This window comes from Juglans regia, chromosome 8, assembly GCF_001411555.2.
Source record: "Juglans regia cultivar Chandler chromosome 8, Walnut 2.0, whole genome shotgun sequence".
In the NCBI taxonomy this organism is placed as follows: Eukaryota; Viridiplantae; Streptophyta; class Magnoliopsida; order Fagales; family Juglandaceae; genus Juglans; species Juglans regia.
In genome coordinates, this window is record NC_049908.1 from 12,557,585 (window position 1) to 12,578,033 (window position 20,449).

General features: G+C 34.4%; 2 protein-coding genes across 2 annotated transcripts; one reads left to right on the top strand and one right to left on the bottom strand.

Annotated features, from left to right (window-relative positions):
• Positions 1-723: 723 nt before the first annotated feature.
• On the bottom strand, positions 724-7,650 carry LOC108994517 (RNA demethylase ALKBH10B-like). Its single transcript, XM_018969765.2, has 7 exons — positions 6,936-7,650; positions 3,577-3,707; positions 3,315-3,432; positions 2,666-2,782; positions 2,411-2,526; positions 2,080-2,234; positions 724-1,549 (listed from the first exon to the last, which is right to left on the bottom strand). Exons 1-7 carry the CDS (start codon positions 7,465-7,467, stop codon positions 1,084-1,086), a joined length of 1,635 nt encoding a protein of 544 aa, XP_018825310.2. The 5' UTR covers positions 7,468-7,650; the 3' UTR covers positions 724-1,083.
• Positions 7,651-11,724: 4,074 nt separating this feature from the next.
• LOC108994463 (uncharacterized mitochondrial protein AtMg00860-like) lies at positions 11,725-12,072 on the top strand. The gene has a single exon (XM_018969688.1). The coding sequence runs from the start codon at positions 11,725-11,727 to the stop codon at positions 12,070-12,072; it is 348 nt and encodes a 115-aa protein (XP_018825233.1).
• The last annotated feature ends 8,377 nt before the right edge of the window (positions 12,073-20,449 follow it).

Here is a 20,449-nt window from a genome sequence, read left to right on the forward strand (position 1 = left end):
GAACCAATACAGGAGAACAAATATATAATCTGCACAGAGCATTCCGATAAGAGAGAGAGAGAGAGAGAGAGAGAGTGGGGGTGTGAGCATGTCGAAGGTGCAAAGACTTACCTAAGAAGACGACTAGAGGGGTTGTCGGATGGGGACACGAATGAGGGTCAACAACAAGTAGTTATAGGATGTGAAGAGAAAGGCTGCGCAAGAGTGATGAACTGAAATGAGGGTTGGTATAGTGGCTCGCAATATATGGGGAGCCACTGTAGCATCCCTAAACCCAATGCCAATTTTGGAGAGGTGGATGGAGCATGCATTTGGGGTTTTTCCCAAATGTAAAGCCCTAAAATTTGGAGAAAATAGGGGTTTTGGAAGCTTGATGTGGATGCTCTTAATGTAGCAACTCCTTTGCTGGTTTTGGATTTACCCAAAGAGCAGTGCTAGTCGACCGCCCAACATTTATTGCTTGGTGTATAGCTAGTGCAAATTTGTTTTTTCATTTTCTTTTAAACATGTTTTTAACATTCTTAATCATTAAGAAAAATTAAAAAAAATATATACAATTTGACTAATAGTCACTTCCTTAACCATTAAGAAAAAAATTATAAAAAATAAAATAAAATATTCAAGCTCATAAGTTCAAGGGAGCCAAGTATCATTTTCCTTTACCCGAAAATCAAGGAAACATTCTCTGAAAGGCTCAAGTTAAGTCACATATCCAAGAGAATCTAAACAACTGCAACCAGGGAGTGATTTGATTAGTTCGTGGGAAAAAAAGTAGGAAATACAAGCACTGATTAATACAAAATTCCGCTCTACTTGAGCTAATTCACATGTCTCAAACTTCAAGTTGTATTACTACTAAAGACCTTGCCATGATATATATGATTGGCATTCCAAAGAAAAAGTATTGCGACAACAAGTAAAGCCTGATGGAAATAGAATTCCACTAAAATAACCGTTCCCCCCTCCCTTTTTCCCTCACTTTTTTTAACAAGAAGAGGACGATAAGGAATTCTGTCTTTGTTGATTCCCATTGGTTTGCTCAAGACCCCAGGCTCCCAGAGACTTGTGTATCATTAGTATTCCTCAAACAATGATTCCTGCTTCGGAAGTGGAGTCCACTACATGAGTTTCGATAGGAGAAGGTATGGCAAGGGGCCGCCCTTTCTGGGCACGTGGAGGAAGATGCTTTGCATTTTTCCTATGGGATCCCATGGTCCAGGGCAAGAAAACTCCAGTCCCTCCTTGATGAAGTCCTTGGGAGCTCAACACCATTGGGCGCACTGGGGCTAACATGACCACTGGAGAATGAACGACTCCCCATCCGGGCATTGTGTCCATTGGCTCGTGGTCATTGGGAGTCCCATTTGTTGCTGCATATGGGCTTGGAACTCCTGATTGCCAAAGAGTCATGGGAGGACTTGCTGGGGACTGGATTTGGTTGGACTCCAGCCGGACTCTAAAGAGTGTGATGCTTACCCTTTTGTTAGGGGATGGACACATGACATGTCTAGCCATGTCGGCGCTGTTCCCCCTCATGACTAGAAGAGAGCTGCACTCAAGTTCATAAGAAAATTTTGTCAGTATCCTATATATGTTATAGATTAAGAATCAGTTGCACAAAGGGACAAAAGATGCCGGTTATGAATAAATGCTAAAGGGGATCAATGTGATATTGTTAGATTGGATAAGCTACAGTCTGTTCTGTTGGATAAACCAAATTGGCGAGCAAGGTGCCAACCTCTCTGCGTCCTCTGGCTATTCTTTTTTTTTTTTTTTTGGGTAGTGAAATTACTATATGACATAAAGATGTTCACGAAGAAAGGTCATTGATAATTTATACCTATGATTCTGTTATGAGGAATGCCGTTTACATAATACATAGTGTAGGCCTATATCCAAATTGCACCACTACATTATGAGTTTTTTCTGCATTTTGCAAAGGATGCCCTTGTCATCATTATGTGGAAGCAGCAACAGTAAATCTTTTTTCCATATACCATCCTATAGTGGGTTGGGCATCTCTCTATTTGGAGCATGAATTTCGGATTGTAAAACAATGTCAGAGTTTCGAGTACATACCCTTGCTTCAGAGAGAGAATGAGTGGCCCTTTGTAATTCCCTTCGCTATCACTCACAAGTGTACGTCCAAAAGCCATTGTTGATTCAGAAAGGAGAAGAGTGGAGATGGGTTGGTCCAAATGGGGTGGTTTCATGAATGGCTGTGTATATTCTCCCTACACAACAAATATTCGTGATTTTAGCTCTAGCTCTGTCTAGGAGGGATTGGAAGAAGATCAAGGCTCACAACACAGACCAAATGCACGACGTATGTGCTCTCTGCAGCTATGTTCTATAGAAAATAACACATGACCGAACATGATAGGCCTTTAGACATAAAATGAAAGAATACCTCGTCAAAGAAGTTAATGATGCAAGCATTTGGTTTTTTATACTCCGGAATAAGGTTCCACTGCAAAAGGTGATCAATGACACCTTGGAGAAGAGCTGGAATTGGCTCTATCGTGCCTGTAAACATAGAACACAAATAGCAAGCTTTTTTTACAATTTGCAGTGGTGTATGTCATGGTGATTTCATGGATCATAGCATAAGTTGGACAGCAAAAAAAAAAAAAAAAAAATATCTATTAGATTATAGAAGTCTCACTAGTTTGATTGTTACTTCCAGCTTCCTCTTTTATTTGTCCAAAAATTGGAATTCCAAACTGAATCAGTTCTCTCTTGTTTCCCTTCATCTGTTTATTGAATAGAATAAAGGTCTCACCTGTAGATTACGTAAGATAGTAAGATTTCGTAAACAAAAAATCCCATAAACTACCAGCTGTTTGCAGGACAAAATTTTCCACACAACCATCATGTTAAAGAAGGCAAGGGAAAAAAAACCAAGAGTAATCTCCGAAAAAATTGCGAAGAAGTAAGAAAGATACTGAATTCAGAAGGCCCCTCAGTCTCAAACAAAATTTTGTTTTAATGAAAAGGCCTCAAACATTAAACACATTAAGATCAGGATTGGCATTAGCATGAATAGTTACACCATAAAAATGATAGATTGTTAAACATGGGTTTATATTCAACTTCAAACTCTTTCTTTGCCTCTGGTCAGGACCCTAATATGGCCTTAGTTCAACTCAATCCAACTCAACTAGGTATCAAATCCAACTTTTCAGGTTGGCTCTTCAAGAGACAATTTTACTAGCTTTATCTTAAAGACAATGTTTAGATCACAAATGAAATTGAAAGTCAATTTCAATTTTTTATTTTTTTTCTTAAATCAGAAGGATAAGGCCTTAACTCACCCGAGAGTTCTCCATGGTGTCCAGCTTCCCGTAGTTCATTAACAAAGTCATTCAACTTAAAGAGCTCTGTATCAGTGAATATGTCTTCATATAACTTCAACCCTTTCACAACATTCACCTGCCAGTTGCAATCATCTGCAATCAGTAATAGCAATCCAGCTGCTATTCCTTTATAGCATAAGTACTACAGGATATCAACTTATTTGTTTTCAGGTTGTTAATGGGAAAGCATTTGATTTAAATTGTGAAAGAAAAAACTCGCCATGTGCCCTTTCACTGGCTCCTTGGCAGAGAAACCTTTTGTCAACTTGATCTGGCCAGGCCGTGCCTCGCAGTCTCGATGGTTAGCACATATGTTAATGTCTAATGCAGTGGGCGGCACTTCTTGAGATCCTGCATGTATTCCAATAATTAGAAGTAACAGGAAGTCACTAACTCGTTAACCATCATAACTGATGAAGTGGGGGATAAGTATATATACAATAAATGTAGGGAAGACTTTAAAATTCACTTGTTATTTTAGTGTTTTAGTTGGGGTAAACTTTTGTTACTTTCATGGAAGTCTTTTGCTACCTTCAGCATAGAGCCACCCACATTATAGACTATTAACAGTATATAAGTTTGTAAGACTGAAAAACTTGGGTACCGTCTTCTTCTAAAAAAAAAAAAGTTTGTAAGATAGAAATGATACACTTATAATTTTGTACAACTATTTTACAATGAGAAATAATACTTGCAGTCGTAAGTGTGCAAGAGTCGTGCAGTATCTTGAAAAAAGTGAATAAATATAAGACTCACATGAAAAGAAATTAATTTTCTAATAGTAGACCACACTCTTTTTTAAAGCGACTGTACGACATTTGCGCATTTCACGACTATATGTAACATTATTCTTTTACAATTCACCGATACATGCCATTAAAAACAAATTTTTATTTTACAAAACTATTTTTATATTCACCAGCAGAAAATATGCATGCCACTTTTGTATGTCAAAAGAAGTATGAGGAGTGTTACACCCACCCACGATGGTGTAGTCTGATAAATTATTGGAGAAGGTCATTTGACTTTTTTTCTCATATTCTTAAATATTTAAAAAAATATATAATATTATTAAAAAATATTTTTTTAATTATTAAATAAAATAAAAAACAAAAATTACATCGACACCCATCCTCGGGACAACTATCATTTCCCAACAAGTATTAAAGAGTCCAAGACTTGTACCAATTGAGGTGTTAAAAAAGTTATACGGACGAAAGCCTTCCGACGGCAAATAATGATTGTATCGCAGCTTTTGTCGCATTGCTGTGTCAGCACTCTCTCACTTGACACTACGCTTGAATTCCCCCCAATTTTCACGATGCCTATAATATATGTTTGAAGAATGAAACGAGAGTAGAATATAATTTTTTATTTAAAAATTTAAAAATATTATAATAATTAATTTAAAAATATTTCTATTTAAATAATATTTAAGAAGAAAATATGATATAATGAAAAATAAATGTAAGGATGAAAATTGTATACAAACACCCTCAAAGCACTCGTACTTTACTTCCCTAGAAAGTTGGAAATCGTTGGCTGCATTTGGCACCACCCAAAGCCGTGTCCCGTCCCCGACTCCCCACTATTCCTTTACCGTACACCATATTCCCCCACCAATAGCCAAAATAAGCAAGACACCGCAACGAACAAAAAGCATCACTACACAAATACAAAATGCTCTCTCCATCTCATTAATAGATCCGAATCTCTATTAAGTTTTATCCGGCATCTCAAACATCATCTTTACAGCCCCCAACCCCACCGACCCAAGTTGACCCGCCAACTCGGTCCCTAGTCTAGCGAGTCCGCCACACGCTGATTCATTAATTAGTAAATAATTCACATAGGGTCCATTGATTCATTAATATAAATCAATGGACACGCAAGTAACCCATCGAGAAATGCAAAGGAGCCAGTGAAAGGGCACATGGCGATCCAATGAAATGCCAAGGACCCATAGAGAAATAGTGGCTTCCGACACTGCCCATAGAGAAAGCTAAATGCATTTTTTTAAATTTTTTTATACATTTTTTTAATATTTTTATACATATTTTAAAAAAAAATTCATAATATCATTAAAAAATATTTATTTGATTACTAAATAAAAAATACAGTATCTGTAGAAATGCTCAGGACCCAAACTGGGGACCCCAAGCATTTCTCAATTCGAAGCACTACAATTTTTTCTCCACCCTAAATATACGATTTATATTATATAGAGAAAGATAAATTCTACATAAAAATCTTACACCACACACTTCCATCTAATTAATATATAATTTATCATTTTTATTCTTCTATCTTAATGCTTAAATATGTATTTTAAATAAAATTATAAAAATAATAAATCACATGTTGATTAAATAAAAGTGTGTGATTTAAAGCTTCTTTATATAATTTCTCAAAAATTATTTTCTTAATAAATAATTTTACTTACAAGTCGGTATAAAGAACATTATTTACACTATTGATATAGTAGAGTTTAATTTATAAAAAGTTTAAAATTAAAATTTTTTTTATAAATTAAATTTTACCATCTAAGGTCCAGTTTACCAACTGGTTTACTAATATAATTTTTCTTACTTCTATTATTTATTCAATAATGTACCGAAATTAAAAAAAATGCAACGTTTGTGATCGCACACCGCCAATAACATGAAAAAAAAAAAAATTATAGCACACATGTCGAGGCAATAAACGAAGTGAGTAAGTATAGTGTAATATCTTTAAAAAATAATAAATATAAATTAAAAAATAATAATTTTTTAATAATTAACTTATTACTAACTAGAGATACTTAACTGTTTTTTTTTTTTTTTTAACACGAAATACTAAACTGTTGTAACAACAGATTGAAGCCTAAATAGGTCGCCCACCTCGGAATTGTAAAACCCCCCGGCGCTTAAACCTCGGGACCAAATCAACCACATTTGTTTTTAATTTTTCCAAGTTTATTTTGTTATTTTTTTGAAAATGATTATCCATCAAAACTGGAAACGAATTCTCTCGTTGAATTCAATGTGGGAGAAACTTCAAATCGGGATTTGAATCTATCGGATCCCGTGTAAGAAGAATCATATTTTCCGTTTGGATATAGAGAAAATGGATGACACGATAACGGGTTTTAAGAATAGAAATTAATTAACGAATACGTTAATCTGACAACTAGTAAATCCTCAAGTCAGCAAGAGCTTACAGCTCGGTACATCTGTTAGAATTATTCGGGGTGGTTTTGAATTTTCTTGGCTACCAAACACTCAAATCGATTCAAATAAACTTTCTTTCCCCGTCCTACCAACCGTTTCTCAACAACCAAACGGAACCTAATCTCTCTAAGTTCTGCTAAAATCTGAAGACCGACCTAAGCACCGTATCTCCACGCATTCAGAACTAAACCGGAAAAAATGAAAAATTTCGAATAATATGACTGGCAAAAAAAAAAACCTGATTTTGATGCAGAACTTTCCAGTAACGTCACCGATCCTATTCTCTTATGCAACAGAAACCAACAAAACCTAAGGAATGGGAGTAAGAATCTGAGCTTTGAGGATGAAAGTCGAAAAACACACTTACCTGAATCAGTGATATCACTATCCGGTGACGAATCGTGCTCTTCGCCAGCCTCACCTTCACCATTTGCATCACTTTCCGTCACTTTCTCGTAAATTTTATCTTTCTCATCGCCTTTCCGATCTTCCTCATCGAATTTCGACACCTTTACATCCGCACCCTGCTTTCTCTCGGCTTCGGCGTCCTCCTTATTCATCTTCTCCGCGACATGCTGTAGCTCCAGCGTCACGTCGGCGATGGAATGGTACTTCTGCATCTGGAGAACGGGGATCCAGTTGAGCCTGCGACGATGTATCGCTGAGAAAACGGCGTCGTACTCGGAGTGCGCTCCCCCGAGCAGCGCCAGGTGGCTGCACAGCGCGTCAATGATCGCGTTAGCCGCCGCGAACTCGCCGCAGTACCACGCGAGAATCGCATCACGGGCGAAGTCGTCCGACATCATCATCGGGTTCTGTATTGGAAGCATCGTGGGCAGAGCCACCGCAGGCGGATCAGCTCTATCGGACGGTGACGCAGGAACTGCCTCGATTGGCATATTACTGTAAGTGTGGTTCGAGACCGATAATATTTCTAGTAGTTCCTGTTCGCTAAGTGCTAATTGGAACTTATCGGGCTGAGTGCTGTATACCGGCCGGTATTCTGTATAAATCGGACGCGCAGAGAGAGAGAGAGAGAGAGAGAGGGTGGTAGAGACGATGCGTTTCTGTGTTTTCAAGCACGAAGTGGGAAGGATTTTATATATTATATATATATACACAATATATGCCTTTTTCCGTACACGTGGGTCAATTGACCACGTGGCGTTTAATGGAGGGTGGTTAGGTGTCAAGACGGACGGGGGATGAAGGTTGGTTAGAAGCGTTGAGTTTTGAGGGGAAGGTAAGGAAATTACCAAAATGGGATCCACTTAAGCAAAATGCCATGTTACAAGTTGCAAAATATTACAACACAGAGAAGCTTTGACAATGAAGTCTCATGTTGTCTACTTCTTTGTTGGAGTGACCACAAAATTAAAATAAAAACATGCCCAAATGAAGAGCTAAAGTGCTACCCGTAAGTTATAACTAAACCATCATGTGTCTTTTTTTTTTTTTGGATGTCCACCTTCAAGATTATTTTTAAAATTAATGTCAAAATTTCAGAGAATTAAACTTTAGGGGATACTTTAATCAAAACCGTAAATTAATTCTCAAATCATAGGAAAAAATAGGTTAAAAGACACCGAATGAGAATGCTATTAAAATATAGGCACGCAGTATTCCCATCTTATCATCTGACGTCGTATCAATTAAAATTAATATAGTATATTATGGTAGGATAACAGTTACCGTATCATTTATATATCAAGAATATATAATAAAGTCGTAATATACAGAAGTCTCACACTCTGCACACTATTTAAAAATATGTGATTTTATTTTTTTATTCTCATATTTCATATTTCATAAAATATGATGATAAAAGAATAAAATCATATGTTTTTAAATAATATGCAAAAATGTGAAGCTTATATCTAAAATTTTTCTATCTAATAATGTTTCAGCACGATGAATGAATGGCCCTCATGTAGTAGGACAGGCCAAAATGATTGAGGTGGAAGGAAAATGAAATTGAAGCCTGCGAAGATGGGGCCGGGGCTATGAACAAAAAAGGACTCCATTGTTGGCTAATGGACGAGGAAGGTGTGTGTATGAATGGTAAGGGTGCCGCTGCTTCAAGGGCTGGCTGCTGGTTGTTGTGTCCACCCTAGCTAGCGCATGCATGCTTACATGCCCACACTACATATTACATACCCTCCCAAAATACCCTAACCAACCCTTAGCTGTCCACTCTCATGCTTACTCTTCCCTTTCCACTTGATATTGGTTCCATCCTATGTAATCATTTATGGGTAATGATATTTTTATAACTTCTTTATTACTGTTTTACTACTTAGTTATTTTTTTTTTCTTTTGTAATTTGAATTTGAATTAAAATTTTTAGAACATAATTTTCTTATATAATCGAAAAGAAAATAAATTCAATCAATCATATATTATCATATCTCATTTCATATAATTATTATAATTTTTTTAAACTCTCAAATAAAATATAATAAATAATTTAATTTTTTTAAATTTTAAAATAAAAATATATTAAAAAATTATATTATAATAACATTTTATTTAATTTTTAATTTCGATACATTATTGAATAAATGAGAGGCCCCATGTTGAAAATAACCCCTTTAAAAAAGTGAGAAAGTCCGTCAGAGCCCGTGGTGCACATGAGGTGCCCCACATTGGAGCAGTCCTACACCTTCCGAACGTGCAGCACATGAGGGGCACCACATTACAGCAGTCCCACACCTTGGAAGGTTTACCACGAGACGAGTACAGTAATTTTTTTTATTTTTATTTTTATATCTTTAAATATTTTTTTAAAAAAAATCACAACATCATTAAACTATATTTTTTTAATCTCTAAATAAAAACTAAAAAATAAAATTTGTAGAAATCAAATCGAGACCCAACTGTTACTAAGAGTATAATTTTTGTTCACATTATTGATTCAAAACGCCATATTGAAACTTGAAAGTCCTACTAAAGCTTTTCTTTTCTTCCGGAATATCAGCACCATACATTATAGAATATCAATCTCTTCGACAGAGTAATATTAAATATAATTATAAATAAATTATATAAATATTATGTACATATTTTAAAAAAAAGAATACATGATTTATTATTTAAAAATTAATTTTTTTCATATAAATTTTATATTTATTTTTTTTTTAAATACCTATATGGATATCCCTGATTTTATATTTATTTACTTTATATTTATTTACGTTCGTTAACTGTAAATATCAATTTAAAAGAATATATACCTATAGGGATATCCCTGATGCCTCTCTCTGTTGATGAAAATCTAAGTACGACTCATTGCATTTAATACCAAGATATATCATCTTTTCACCTTCTTTTTTTTTTTCTTTTTTTTTTTAATGCCTGATTAAACCTGTCTTTTTTCTTGCTTTTCGAGAAACTTGCCAATTTTATTTTTGGGTAATTCTATACATCAACCTACACACTTCACACACCATGCATTCAAAAATTTTTTTTTTTTTTAAACCTCAATACACTAAGTGTGTGAAGTGTGTGATGAATAGTAGGCTGATGCAAATATTTTTCCTTTATTTTTTACTCTGTCGCTCTCTTTCTTAATCAGAATATCTCTCGCGTTCGAATAATCAAGTGAAAGAGAGATAAATAGGTTTTATAATTGTTGGAACCCTAGGTGTGGAAGGGAAGATACGGAGTAGAGGAACAGATTTGAAACGGAAGTCTTGCAAACTGATGAACCATCTGGAACTCGAAACGGCATTGTTGCACAAACTGCTCAATGCACCGTTTGGGCTGTTTAGGGGAAACACACCGTTTAAATAAAGAAAGTAGTTAGAGTTGGTTTGGTGTATTGTTTGTAATACGCAGCGTTTTAGTGTTTATAAACTAAAACGATGCATTTTCATTACTGTCTTTTATTTAGAGTGAACAATGATCATTTTATCTAGTTTTCTATAGTTTGTTACGGGAATGGGTATTTTATAGAAGGGATGCATTGGAGGTTTGGGTCTTTGAGCATTTTTTTTAACAGTCGGTTTGTAATGGAGGAAGTAATTGCCTCAAACTAATTCCAATGTGAGTAATCTATGCATTCTAGTATTCCCTTCATCTTCTTCCCTGTATTCTTCTCTGGTTCATCCATATTGATGTAGCAAATATCAAGTATTACATTCCGCATCTATCCAAGTGGTATGCGAAGTTGAGTGTCAATGACGATAAGAGAATTGCTGTCAAAGTTGCAAATGGTGCAAAGTTTAGGCCATTGCAGCAAGGTTAAAATGGAAATCCAAGGTATTCAATTCAACTCCTCTTATTATATTTTGCCTCTTGGTGGTTGTGATGTGGTCCTTTGAGTGGATTGGTTGGAAACCCTTGCATCAATTGTGTAGAGTTTTGTTGAATTGAGTAAGAAGTTTGAGCACTCGGGTAAAATGGTGGAGCTGTTGGGGCTGAAGTTAGATGGCCTTACAATTCAAAAAGGGGGAAAGGCCATGCTTGCTTTAGTGCATAAAGGGAAGAGATTATTTTTACAGCTGTTACTTAAGGGAAATATTGAGAAAACCGTGGTTTGGGGCGAGGAGTTCGAACAATTAATTACTAAGTTTTCTCAAGTATTTGAAGTACCAAGAGGGTTGCCACCCTTAAGGCCCCAAGACCATAGAATTTCCCTTAAAGATGGAACTCAACCAATGACGACTAAACCTTACCGTTATCCCCATTACCAAAAATCTGAGATAAAGAAGATTGTGGTTGAGTTGTTAGATTCGGGGGTGATAAGGCCTAGCACAAGTCATTTCTCTTCCCCCATGCTCTTGGTTCGTAAGGCGGATGTGAGTTGGCGCATGTGCGTCGACTATAAAGGTCTTAACCAAGAGACCATAAAAGACAAGTTTCCCATACCCGTTATCGACGAGCTGCTAGATGAATTATACAGGTCGATTGTGTTCTCAAAGCTAGACTTGAGGTCCAGATACCACCAAATCAGGGTGGTACCAGAGGATGTGGCAAAAACACATTTTAGGACTTATGAGGGGCACTACAAATTCCTCGTGATGTACTTTGGGTTGACTAACACCCCATAAACCTTTCAAGGGTTGATGAATGATCTTTTTCGACCCTATTTGAGGTGGTTTGTACTAGTATTTTTTGACAATATTCTAGTATACAACAAGTGTTGGGCAGATCATATGGAGCATTTGGGGGTAGTATTGGAAGTGCCAAAGAAAAATCAGCTATATGCGAAACTATCAAAGTGCCAATTTGGAGTGATCGAAGTGGATTATTTGGGGCACGTGATCAATGAGAAAGGGGTTATGGCTGATTCCCGTAAAGTGGCTGCCATGTTAGATTGGCCTACACCAGCAAATGTTAAATCCTTACAGGGTTTTTTAGATTTGACGAGGTACTACCACAAGTTCATCAAGCAATATGGAACGATTGCTACCCCGTTAACAGATTTATTAAAAAAACATGCTTTTGTGTGGAATGATGAGGCAATGAAGGCTTTTAATGAGCTGAAATTGGCTGTGACTTAGCCCCTTGTTCTTAGACTCCTGGGGTTTTCAAAACACTTCACAATTGAGTGTGATGCAAGAGGGAGGGGAATGGGGGCAGTTCTATTGCAAGCTAGGCAGCCCCTTGCTTATATGAGCAAGGCATTGAAGGGTAAGGAACTCCTCATTTCCACTTATGAGAAGAAGCTCCTAACATTGGTGATGGCCGTAAGAAAGTGGAGGTCTTATCTCCTAGGGCAATCATTCATAGTAAAAAGGGACCAACATGCCCTAAAGTTTCTGTTGGAACAGCGGATGGGGACTATAGCTCAACAAAAATGGGAAAGTAATTTAATGCAGTATGACTTTGCAATTGTGTACAAGCAAGGGAAGGAAAATGTTGTGGCGGTTGTCGAGAAAAGGAGAAGGGGATGAGTTGAACATGGGATCTTTGGCCATGATATCATTTTCAACACCCCAATGGGTAGAAGAACTTAAGGCAAGTTATGAAGGGTCAAGTGAGCTAAGGGAGGCCCTAAAAAATCTCAGGGAATGCACGGTTCCAGTTAAGAGTTTAAATTACACCAGGGGTTGATATTAAAAAAATGGAGAATTGTTCTTGCAGCAGATTCTGCCTTCAAGAATAAAGTGTTGCAGTATATTCATAATCATCCTCTATGGGGCATTCAGGATATTTGAAAACCTACCAACATGCTAAAAGGGATTTTTATTGGGATTGGATGAAAAATGACATTAAAAGATGGGTATGTGAATGTGAAATCTACCAAACAGTGTGGTACGAGACAACACCAACTACGGGGTTTAGTTAAGTGTTGTTTGTAATACGCAACGTTTTAGTGTTTATAAACTAAAACGATGCATTTTCATTACTGTCTTTTATTTAGAGTGAACATTGGTCATTTTATATAGTTTTCTACAGCTTGTTACGGGAAGGGATATTTGACAGAAGGAACACACTGGAGGTTGGGGTCTTTGAAAATTTTTTGAACAGTCAATTTGTAATGGAGGAAGGAATTGCCTCGAACCAATTCCAATGTGACTAATCTATGCATTCTAGTATTCCCTTCATCTTCTTCTCTGTGTTCTTTCTCTGGTGCATCCATATTACCGTAGCAAATATCAAGTATTACATTAAGGTTCCTAACAATAATATTATTAAAAATTTAATGTTGTTTAAAGAATCTGTAGAACTTTATCTCTCTCTATCTCTCTCTCACGTCAAACTCGATATCTTTTTTCTGTTTTTATGTAGTTTGCTTAAACCCAACCTTTTGGCAAGATTTGGGTAGTGGAGATTGAAGAAGCATATGTACAGACAAAACTATATATTCACCCGAATCTGAATGAGTATCCAAAGAAATCCGAATCTACAGCCGTGTAGAATTTGGAAAATATTAAAAAATATAAATTAAAATTGAAAACAAAATAATTATAAATAAAAGCCACCCACCCCATGGACGGCCCCCCGACCTATAGTGGCCACCCGTTTGGAAGACCCAAATCGGGCAATTAAAAAAAAAATTATTGTTGACGTGGATTCTATAATTATAAAAAATATATATATAAGTGATTTAATGTTTTATATATAAATTATAATGAATTTCATTTAATAATTATATTTAAATACTTTTACACCGCACTTCATCCATGTAGAATAATTTAATTTGAAAGATAAATTTGAAATTTTGATTCTTACAAATAAAATTATACCATGTAGATGGTGTGTGATGTAAACATCTTCAAGTAACTCTTGTAAAAAACGATGACAAACAAAGTAAAGCATACACAAGCAAATCAATCATATGACACAAAATTAATGTGGTTTGACAACGTGTCTACGTTTCCAAAACTGCAGAAGATTTTATTATATTGAGGAATTACAAAATACACTTTGAAGTGAAATTTCACTGTTTAGAACACTCAGAACCTACTAAATTGTTCATTAAGTACATATTTATAGTGTCACACAGTAGAATCCCTAATTTTCACTTTTTTATGTTATTTGCTCAAGCGGAGTTCGAGCGCGCCTCGAACGAACTCTCCATCTGAGCTTCGCTTGAGCGAACTTTCTGTCCGAGCTTTGCTAGAGCAAACTCTCTGCATAAGCTTCGCTCAACTACCTATCGCGTGAACGTCGTGTGAACATCGACCGAATCTTTTGTCTGACACTTTTTCTAATCACAAATAATACCAAAAATTTTCCTCGGAGGCAACCACGAAGCTTGGACATGTTCGCTTTGGTTTGAGCCTCTCAACCCAAGCCTTTTTGAAAATCTTTCTAAAAAATCATAACGCGTTCTTATCGGATCAGATCATCAGACCGACACCAATAAAATTAGGCTCCATAAACTCAACAATAGCTGTACTCGAATCTCATAAGTAATATGTTGACACACTGAACATGTAAATTTACAAAAGTGAAAAAATTAGTCATCGGCGTCAGCTTAAAAAGAGAGTTTTTTAAAGTTCTTTTGTTTTTTGTTTTTTGTTTTTTTGTCTTCTAAATATCAAAGACACCATTTTTTAAGGCAAGCTTTGATGGACGTTGTTTCAACTTTCAACATATATATGGAAATTGGTTTGCAAATTAACAAAAGAAAATTTACTTAGCATGTTCTTTAATATTCTATTTATTGAGGCCCCTGAATTTAATATATTTTATACATAAAATAATAAAATCAGACATTTTAGGTGGTTATTAAGAATATTATTACTGATCTGAAGCAGGTGCTGTTCAGAATCTTGAAAAATAATAATTAATCAAGTCACACATTCAGTGAAGCTTGAGATTTCCCAAATCCCAAATAAGATATTAATTGAGGGAGAGCCTCCTGCAATAGGCTAACAAGGATTCCTGCAATAGCCTAACAAGGATTTAAATATGAGTAATGTTATATATAGTAATAAAGTATGTAAATATTATATAGATATTTAAAAAAAAAATAGAATCTATTATTAAAAAATTAATTTTTTAATATAAATTTTATATTTATTTAAATTTTTCAAAATGACTTTACGATATTTATACACTCATAACTATAAGTAACATTTCTTTTTAAATATTAATAGGTTCGAAACCCACCAAGTAGTACGATAATAAATTAATCTAAAGTTTTTAATTAATTAATTAATTTAATGGCAGAGAAATCTGTCTGGTGAGTCGGTGACCACAATCATATTTATTTTTCTTGTTTTTGTTTCATTCATATTATTATATAAATACTGTAGAAAGTGACAAATAAAAATAATAATAATGACATCAATCATACTAAGTTTATTTTTTTTTTTGAAAAGAAAGCTTAAGAGCTTGTTCCATTAAATCAGATCTGAAATACATGGAGGAATATCCTCCATAGTAACAATTACATCAGAAATGACTAAAGCATCTTTTGCCAAAACATGAGCCATCACATTTCCACTTCTTTTGATATGAGTAACATTCCAAGATTCGAAATTACTAAGTATCATCTTAGCTTCAGAGATGTACATGCCAAAGCTGGACAGTTGATCTTCCTCTTGCTTCAAAGCTTGGACTGTTTGAAGAGAATCTCCTTCGAAGATAGTCTTTGTTAAACCGAGATCCAGTGCAAACTTTACTGCTAAGAGAGCCCCAAAAGCTTCAGCCAGAGCAGGGAGGGGAAGGAGGCTTTGTTTTCTTCTCATAGTTGCTATTATTCTTCCTTCACAATCTCTAACTACCATGCCAATACCAACTTTAGCTCGGATTTTGTCCACAGCTGCATCCCAATTAAGCTTGTAAAAGAGAAAAGGAGGTGGTTGCCAAATAACTGAATTGCTGATAATAGAAGTTGATGACTCATTTTTCTGCATTTCCAAGTCCTTCATCATTCTTATGTTTTCATTTGCAACCATGGTAACTTGATTCGGGTGTCTAAATCTTTGATTAAAAATAAAATCATTTCTCCTCCACCAAATCTGCTTAGCAACCATAACAAATTCATGTATGCACTCAAAAGTCATTCCTTCTGCCATAGTTTCGAAAATCTCCAAAAAATCCATATGAGAGAAATGCTTTTTCTGAAGGCTCTTAGTACATTGGCTCCAAACATCTCTTGCTGACTCACAATCCCATAATGCATGTGCAACTGTCTCTTCCTCTAGCTCGCAAATTGGACACTTTGGATTTGCTACAATCTTCCTTTTAAAAAGATTAGATTGAGTTGGAAGAGCATTATGACAAGTTCTCCATAGAAAAACTTTCTCTCCTGGTGTAACTTGTAGTTGCCAAAGAGTTTTCCAGACCTCCTTTAAATTATGACTGCTCGATGGTTGCCCTTTAGTATCTTGGATCAACTCCTGGTGCAGATGGTATGCACTTTTTACTGTGAAGAAACCTGTAGAGGTTCCTTTCCAAATCAGTTGGTCAGGACTAATGGAAGTGCTTAATGGAATTTGAGCAATGATATCTGCCTCTTCTTTGCAAAAAAGGTGCTCCACTAACTCCATATTCCATTCCTTTTCCCCTGGCTTCAACAGCTCTTGAACTTTAGCATTGCCATCGAGATGGGATATAGGGCTTTTAACTACAGATGGAATGGTCTTTGGTAACCATTTGTCTCCCCAAATTCTGACCTTATCACCAGAGCCAATTCTCCAATAAGAGCCTGCCTCAATCAGGTTTCTTGCTTTCAGCAAACTCCTCCATATATATGATGGTTTCTGACCCAACTTTGCATTCATAAAGGAAGTCTCTTGGAAGTACTTGGCTTTTAGAACCTGAGAAACTAGAGAGAAAGGAGTATGAATCACTCTCCAGCCTTGTTTTGCTAGTAGTGCAAGGTTAAAGCCTTCCAAGTCTCGAAAACCCAAACCTCCATCAGCCTTAGATCTTCCCATCTTGCTCCAAGCAACCCAATGGATCTTTCTTATTGCCTCATGCTGTCCCCACCAAAAGTTGTGCATAATGCTGTTTAAATTTCGAAGGAGTTTTGCAGGTAGCATAAAAACAGACATGCTATAAGTTGGTAGAGCTTGCACAATAGCCTTGATGAAAATATCCTTTCCTGCTTGAGACAAGAATTTAACCCTTTGGTTGCTTATCCTCATTCTGACTCGATCAAGAATATCTCTGAAAGATTTCTCTCTTGCTTTTCCAACAACAGTTGGCAAACCAAGATAATTCTCATAAGCCATAGAGGACCTCACACCTGCAATGCTGAGGATGAAATCTTGAGTTGCCTTAGCAGTGTTTCTACTGAATTGAATTGAAGTTTTTTCAAGATTCAACCTTTGACCTGAGGCTTCCTCATAAATCTTCAGAATATTGTGCATCTTACCCCATTCCATAGCATTTGCTTTGCAAAATAACAAACTGTCATCAGCAAAAAACAGGTGGGAAATTCTTATTCTGCCCCTTGCAAAAGGCACACCCGAGATGACTCCCTCTTCGACTCCTTTTCTGATCATAGAACCCAAAGCTTCAGCACACATTATGAATAGATAAGGTGATAAAGGATCACCTTGTCTAATGCCCCTTGAAGGACTAAAACCACTTTGGGGGATACCATTAACTAAAATGGAGTAGGACACTAATTCCACACATCTCATCACCAACTCTACCCAAGCAAAATCAAACCCCATTTTACATAAAGCAGCTCTTAGAAAAGACCACTCAACCCTGTCATATGCTTTGCTCATGTCAAGTTTCATTGCCATATACCCTTCCCTACCTGCCATTTTACAATGCATAGAATGCAAAGCCTCAAAAGCAACTATTACATTGTCAGAGATAAGCCTACCAGGAATGAAAGCTGATTGGTTCTGAGAAATGATACTAGGCAGGATTTTCTTAAGCCTGTTGGCTATGGTTTTGGAGATAATCTTATATAAAACATTACAAAGCGAAATTGGCCTAAAATCAGAAACTTTTGAACAATTTTTCTTCTTTGGAATAAGAGTAATGAAGGTATTATTAATATCATCCAAGTTGCCTTTCGAATTAAGCACATATAAAACTGATTCACTGACCTGGCTCCCCACCACATCCCAGTTTTGATATAAGGGGTTAGGATTTGTTAAGTGCATAATGACATTTCATAATGTTGATATCTGTAATTGATTAAAAACACCTGACTAAAAATATTTAAAATATTAATTTGAAATTATAAATATAAACTTTGTAAAATATTTTCCTTTATTATATTTCCAAAGTGGTAGAAAGTATAGTAAGCAAAGAAGACTTGTAAATATCGACTATATATATATATATATGAATAATGCTAATGTGTCTTTTGATCATTTTGACTACTTATGTATTTAATTTTTTTTTTTTTTTACTTACAAATTAAGGAAGTGATTATTAGTATATTGATATATACTAGTAAGATGTTACGTGCCTGAGGCACGTATGCGCAGTTCAAAGTACTAATATATTTTATTAAAATAAAAATAAAGTACATATATCTTATTATTTTATTACTAATATATATCTTAAAAGCTATTGAAAGATAGGCTATTTGTAAATTATTATAATGCTTTCATATTATAATGAATACAAAAAGACAAATCTACATAAATCTGTTTTCCTATTATAACGTATTTTCAAATTGGAAATTGAATCCATGATTATTATTATAATAAATCTACTTTATTAGCATATTTAAATATATTAATAGTGGAATAGAAACCAACAGAAATCATAAAAGTAGCCATAAATAGAATGTAAATGAAAATACAATTGTATCCCTGTGTTCTGTAATTATTACAAGCGGATGGAAAGTTAATGAAAACCAGCATATTCCGTTAAAACAAGAAATTTCTGTTAAAATAAGAAAATTCCGTTTTATAGGCTCTTTATATATATAGAGAGATATTTTTTTAAAAATATTTAAATATGTTTAAAAGATGTGAAAAATAAAAATAAAAAAACAAAAAAGAGAAATTTTGCCTAGGTGGCCCACCAGCGGTCACTTTTGGCAGCAGTCTAGCATTAACACACACATATATATATGAGTAGTACTACAGCCCCGCTGGGGGCTCCTGTTGGGAGCTCCCGTTGGGGGTGTAGTATTGTTTTATATGTGTTTTTTTTAAGTTATTTTTTATATAGATTTTTTAATATTTGAAAAAAATAAAATAAATTTAGAATATCATTAAAAAAACACTTCCTTAATCAGAAAGTAAAAAAAAAAAATTATTAAAAAAATACTTCCTTAATCACGAAGTAAAATAAAAAATTATAAAAAAATATTTTTATAATTTTTTATTTTACTTCGTGATTAAGAAAATATTTTTTAATAATATTATGAATTTTTTTATTTTTTTAAAATATTTAAAATTATTAAAAAAATTATATAAAAAAACAATTTAAAAAAAAACACATAAAAACACACTTTGGACCCCAACGGGAGATCCAGCATTTTCATATATATATATATATATATATATATATATATATATATATATTGTGTGTATGAAGTTTATACTGATTAGTACTCAATGTAGATGTCATTTCTTCCACATCACTGATATGGTATTGGAAATGCAAGAAATGGGAGAACATATCCCTTTCAAAATGAAAGAAATGAGATTTGTGGGGTATTGGAAAAATAAATTTAATTTTTTATTTTTTATAAAAAAATATAAACCCTAATTTTTTATTCACATCTAATACCCTTTATTACAAAAATCTCTTCATTTATTTTTTGATAAGTTAAAAGTCTGCAAATTTCTTTAGAAAAAATTATTTTAAGTTTTTTTTATTAAGAAATCTTGAAATTTTTAAAAAGTTGAAAACGACATATTTCCCTATTTCTCTTTAAATTTTCATAATTATTGTAATGGGCTTACGACTTTACGGAATTATTATGAAAAATCTGAGGCCACCATTTGTCTCATGTCTCATATATAGTATATTCCTATATTGAAAACTTTTCTTGCAAACGATTTCACGTATCAAACCGCATATTAATATTAAATATAAATTATTCTTTTAATGAAATAATACGAATTGAAGATGAATAAAAGAATCATGAAAATTATGCTTTAAATGTAAGGCTTTCGCTAGCTTATACTATATTAAATCACCATTTGTCACGAAAACTTAAGCTTATTGACAATAATGCTTTTCATTTAAACAATGATTCTAAAAAAAGTCTGTGAAAGGTTTGTGTTCTTTTATCATTTTCTCTAATTAATTTACAATAAAATTTAAATTCAGAATTACTGCTTTAATAGCACGTTAAAATAACTATATATTTATTTTAGATGATTAAACCGATAAAAAGAGACAAATCTAATTGATCAAAGTAATTAAGGATTGGAAAATGATTACCTTACAATTACTATCTTTCAACTATTTTACAATTCTACATAAAAATGGAGGGTGTTTTTGTAATTTTTTAAGGGAGTGACATGATTTTTTATTGCTATTTATGGG

Bases quoted from the DNA above. Each gene is read 5' to 3' on its own strand.
- LOC108994517 (XM_018969765.2), bottom strand. From the start codon at position 7,467: ATGCCAATCGAGGCAGTTCCTGCGTCACCGTCCGATAGAGCTGATCCG. The intron at 2,235-2,410 runs GTATTCTTTCAT...TTTGTTGTGTAG, and splicing joins TCATTAACTTCTTTGACGAG to GGAGAATATACACAGCCATT. The intron at 1,550-2,079 runs GTATGTACTCGA...ACTTGAGTGCAG, and splicing joins ATTCTCTCTCTGAAGCAAGG to CTCTCTTCTAGTCATGAGGG.
- LOC108994463 (XM_018969688.1), top strand. From the start codon at position 11,725: ATGGAGCATTTGGGGGTAGTATTGGAAGTGCCAAAGAAAAATCAGCTA.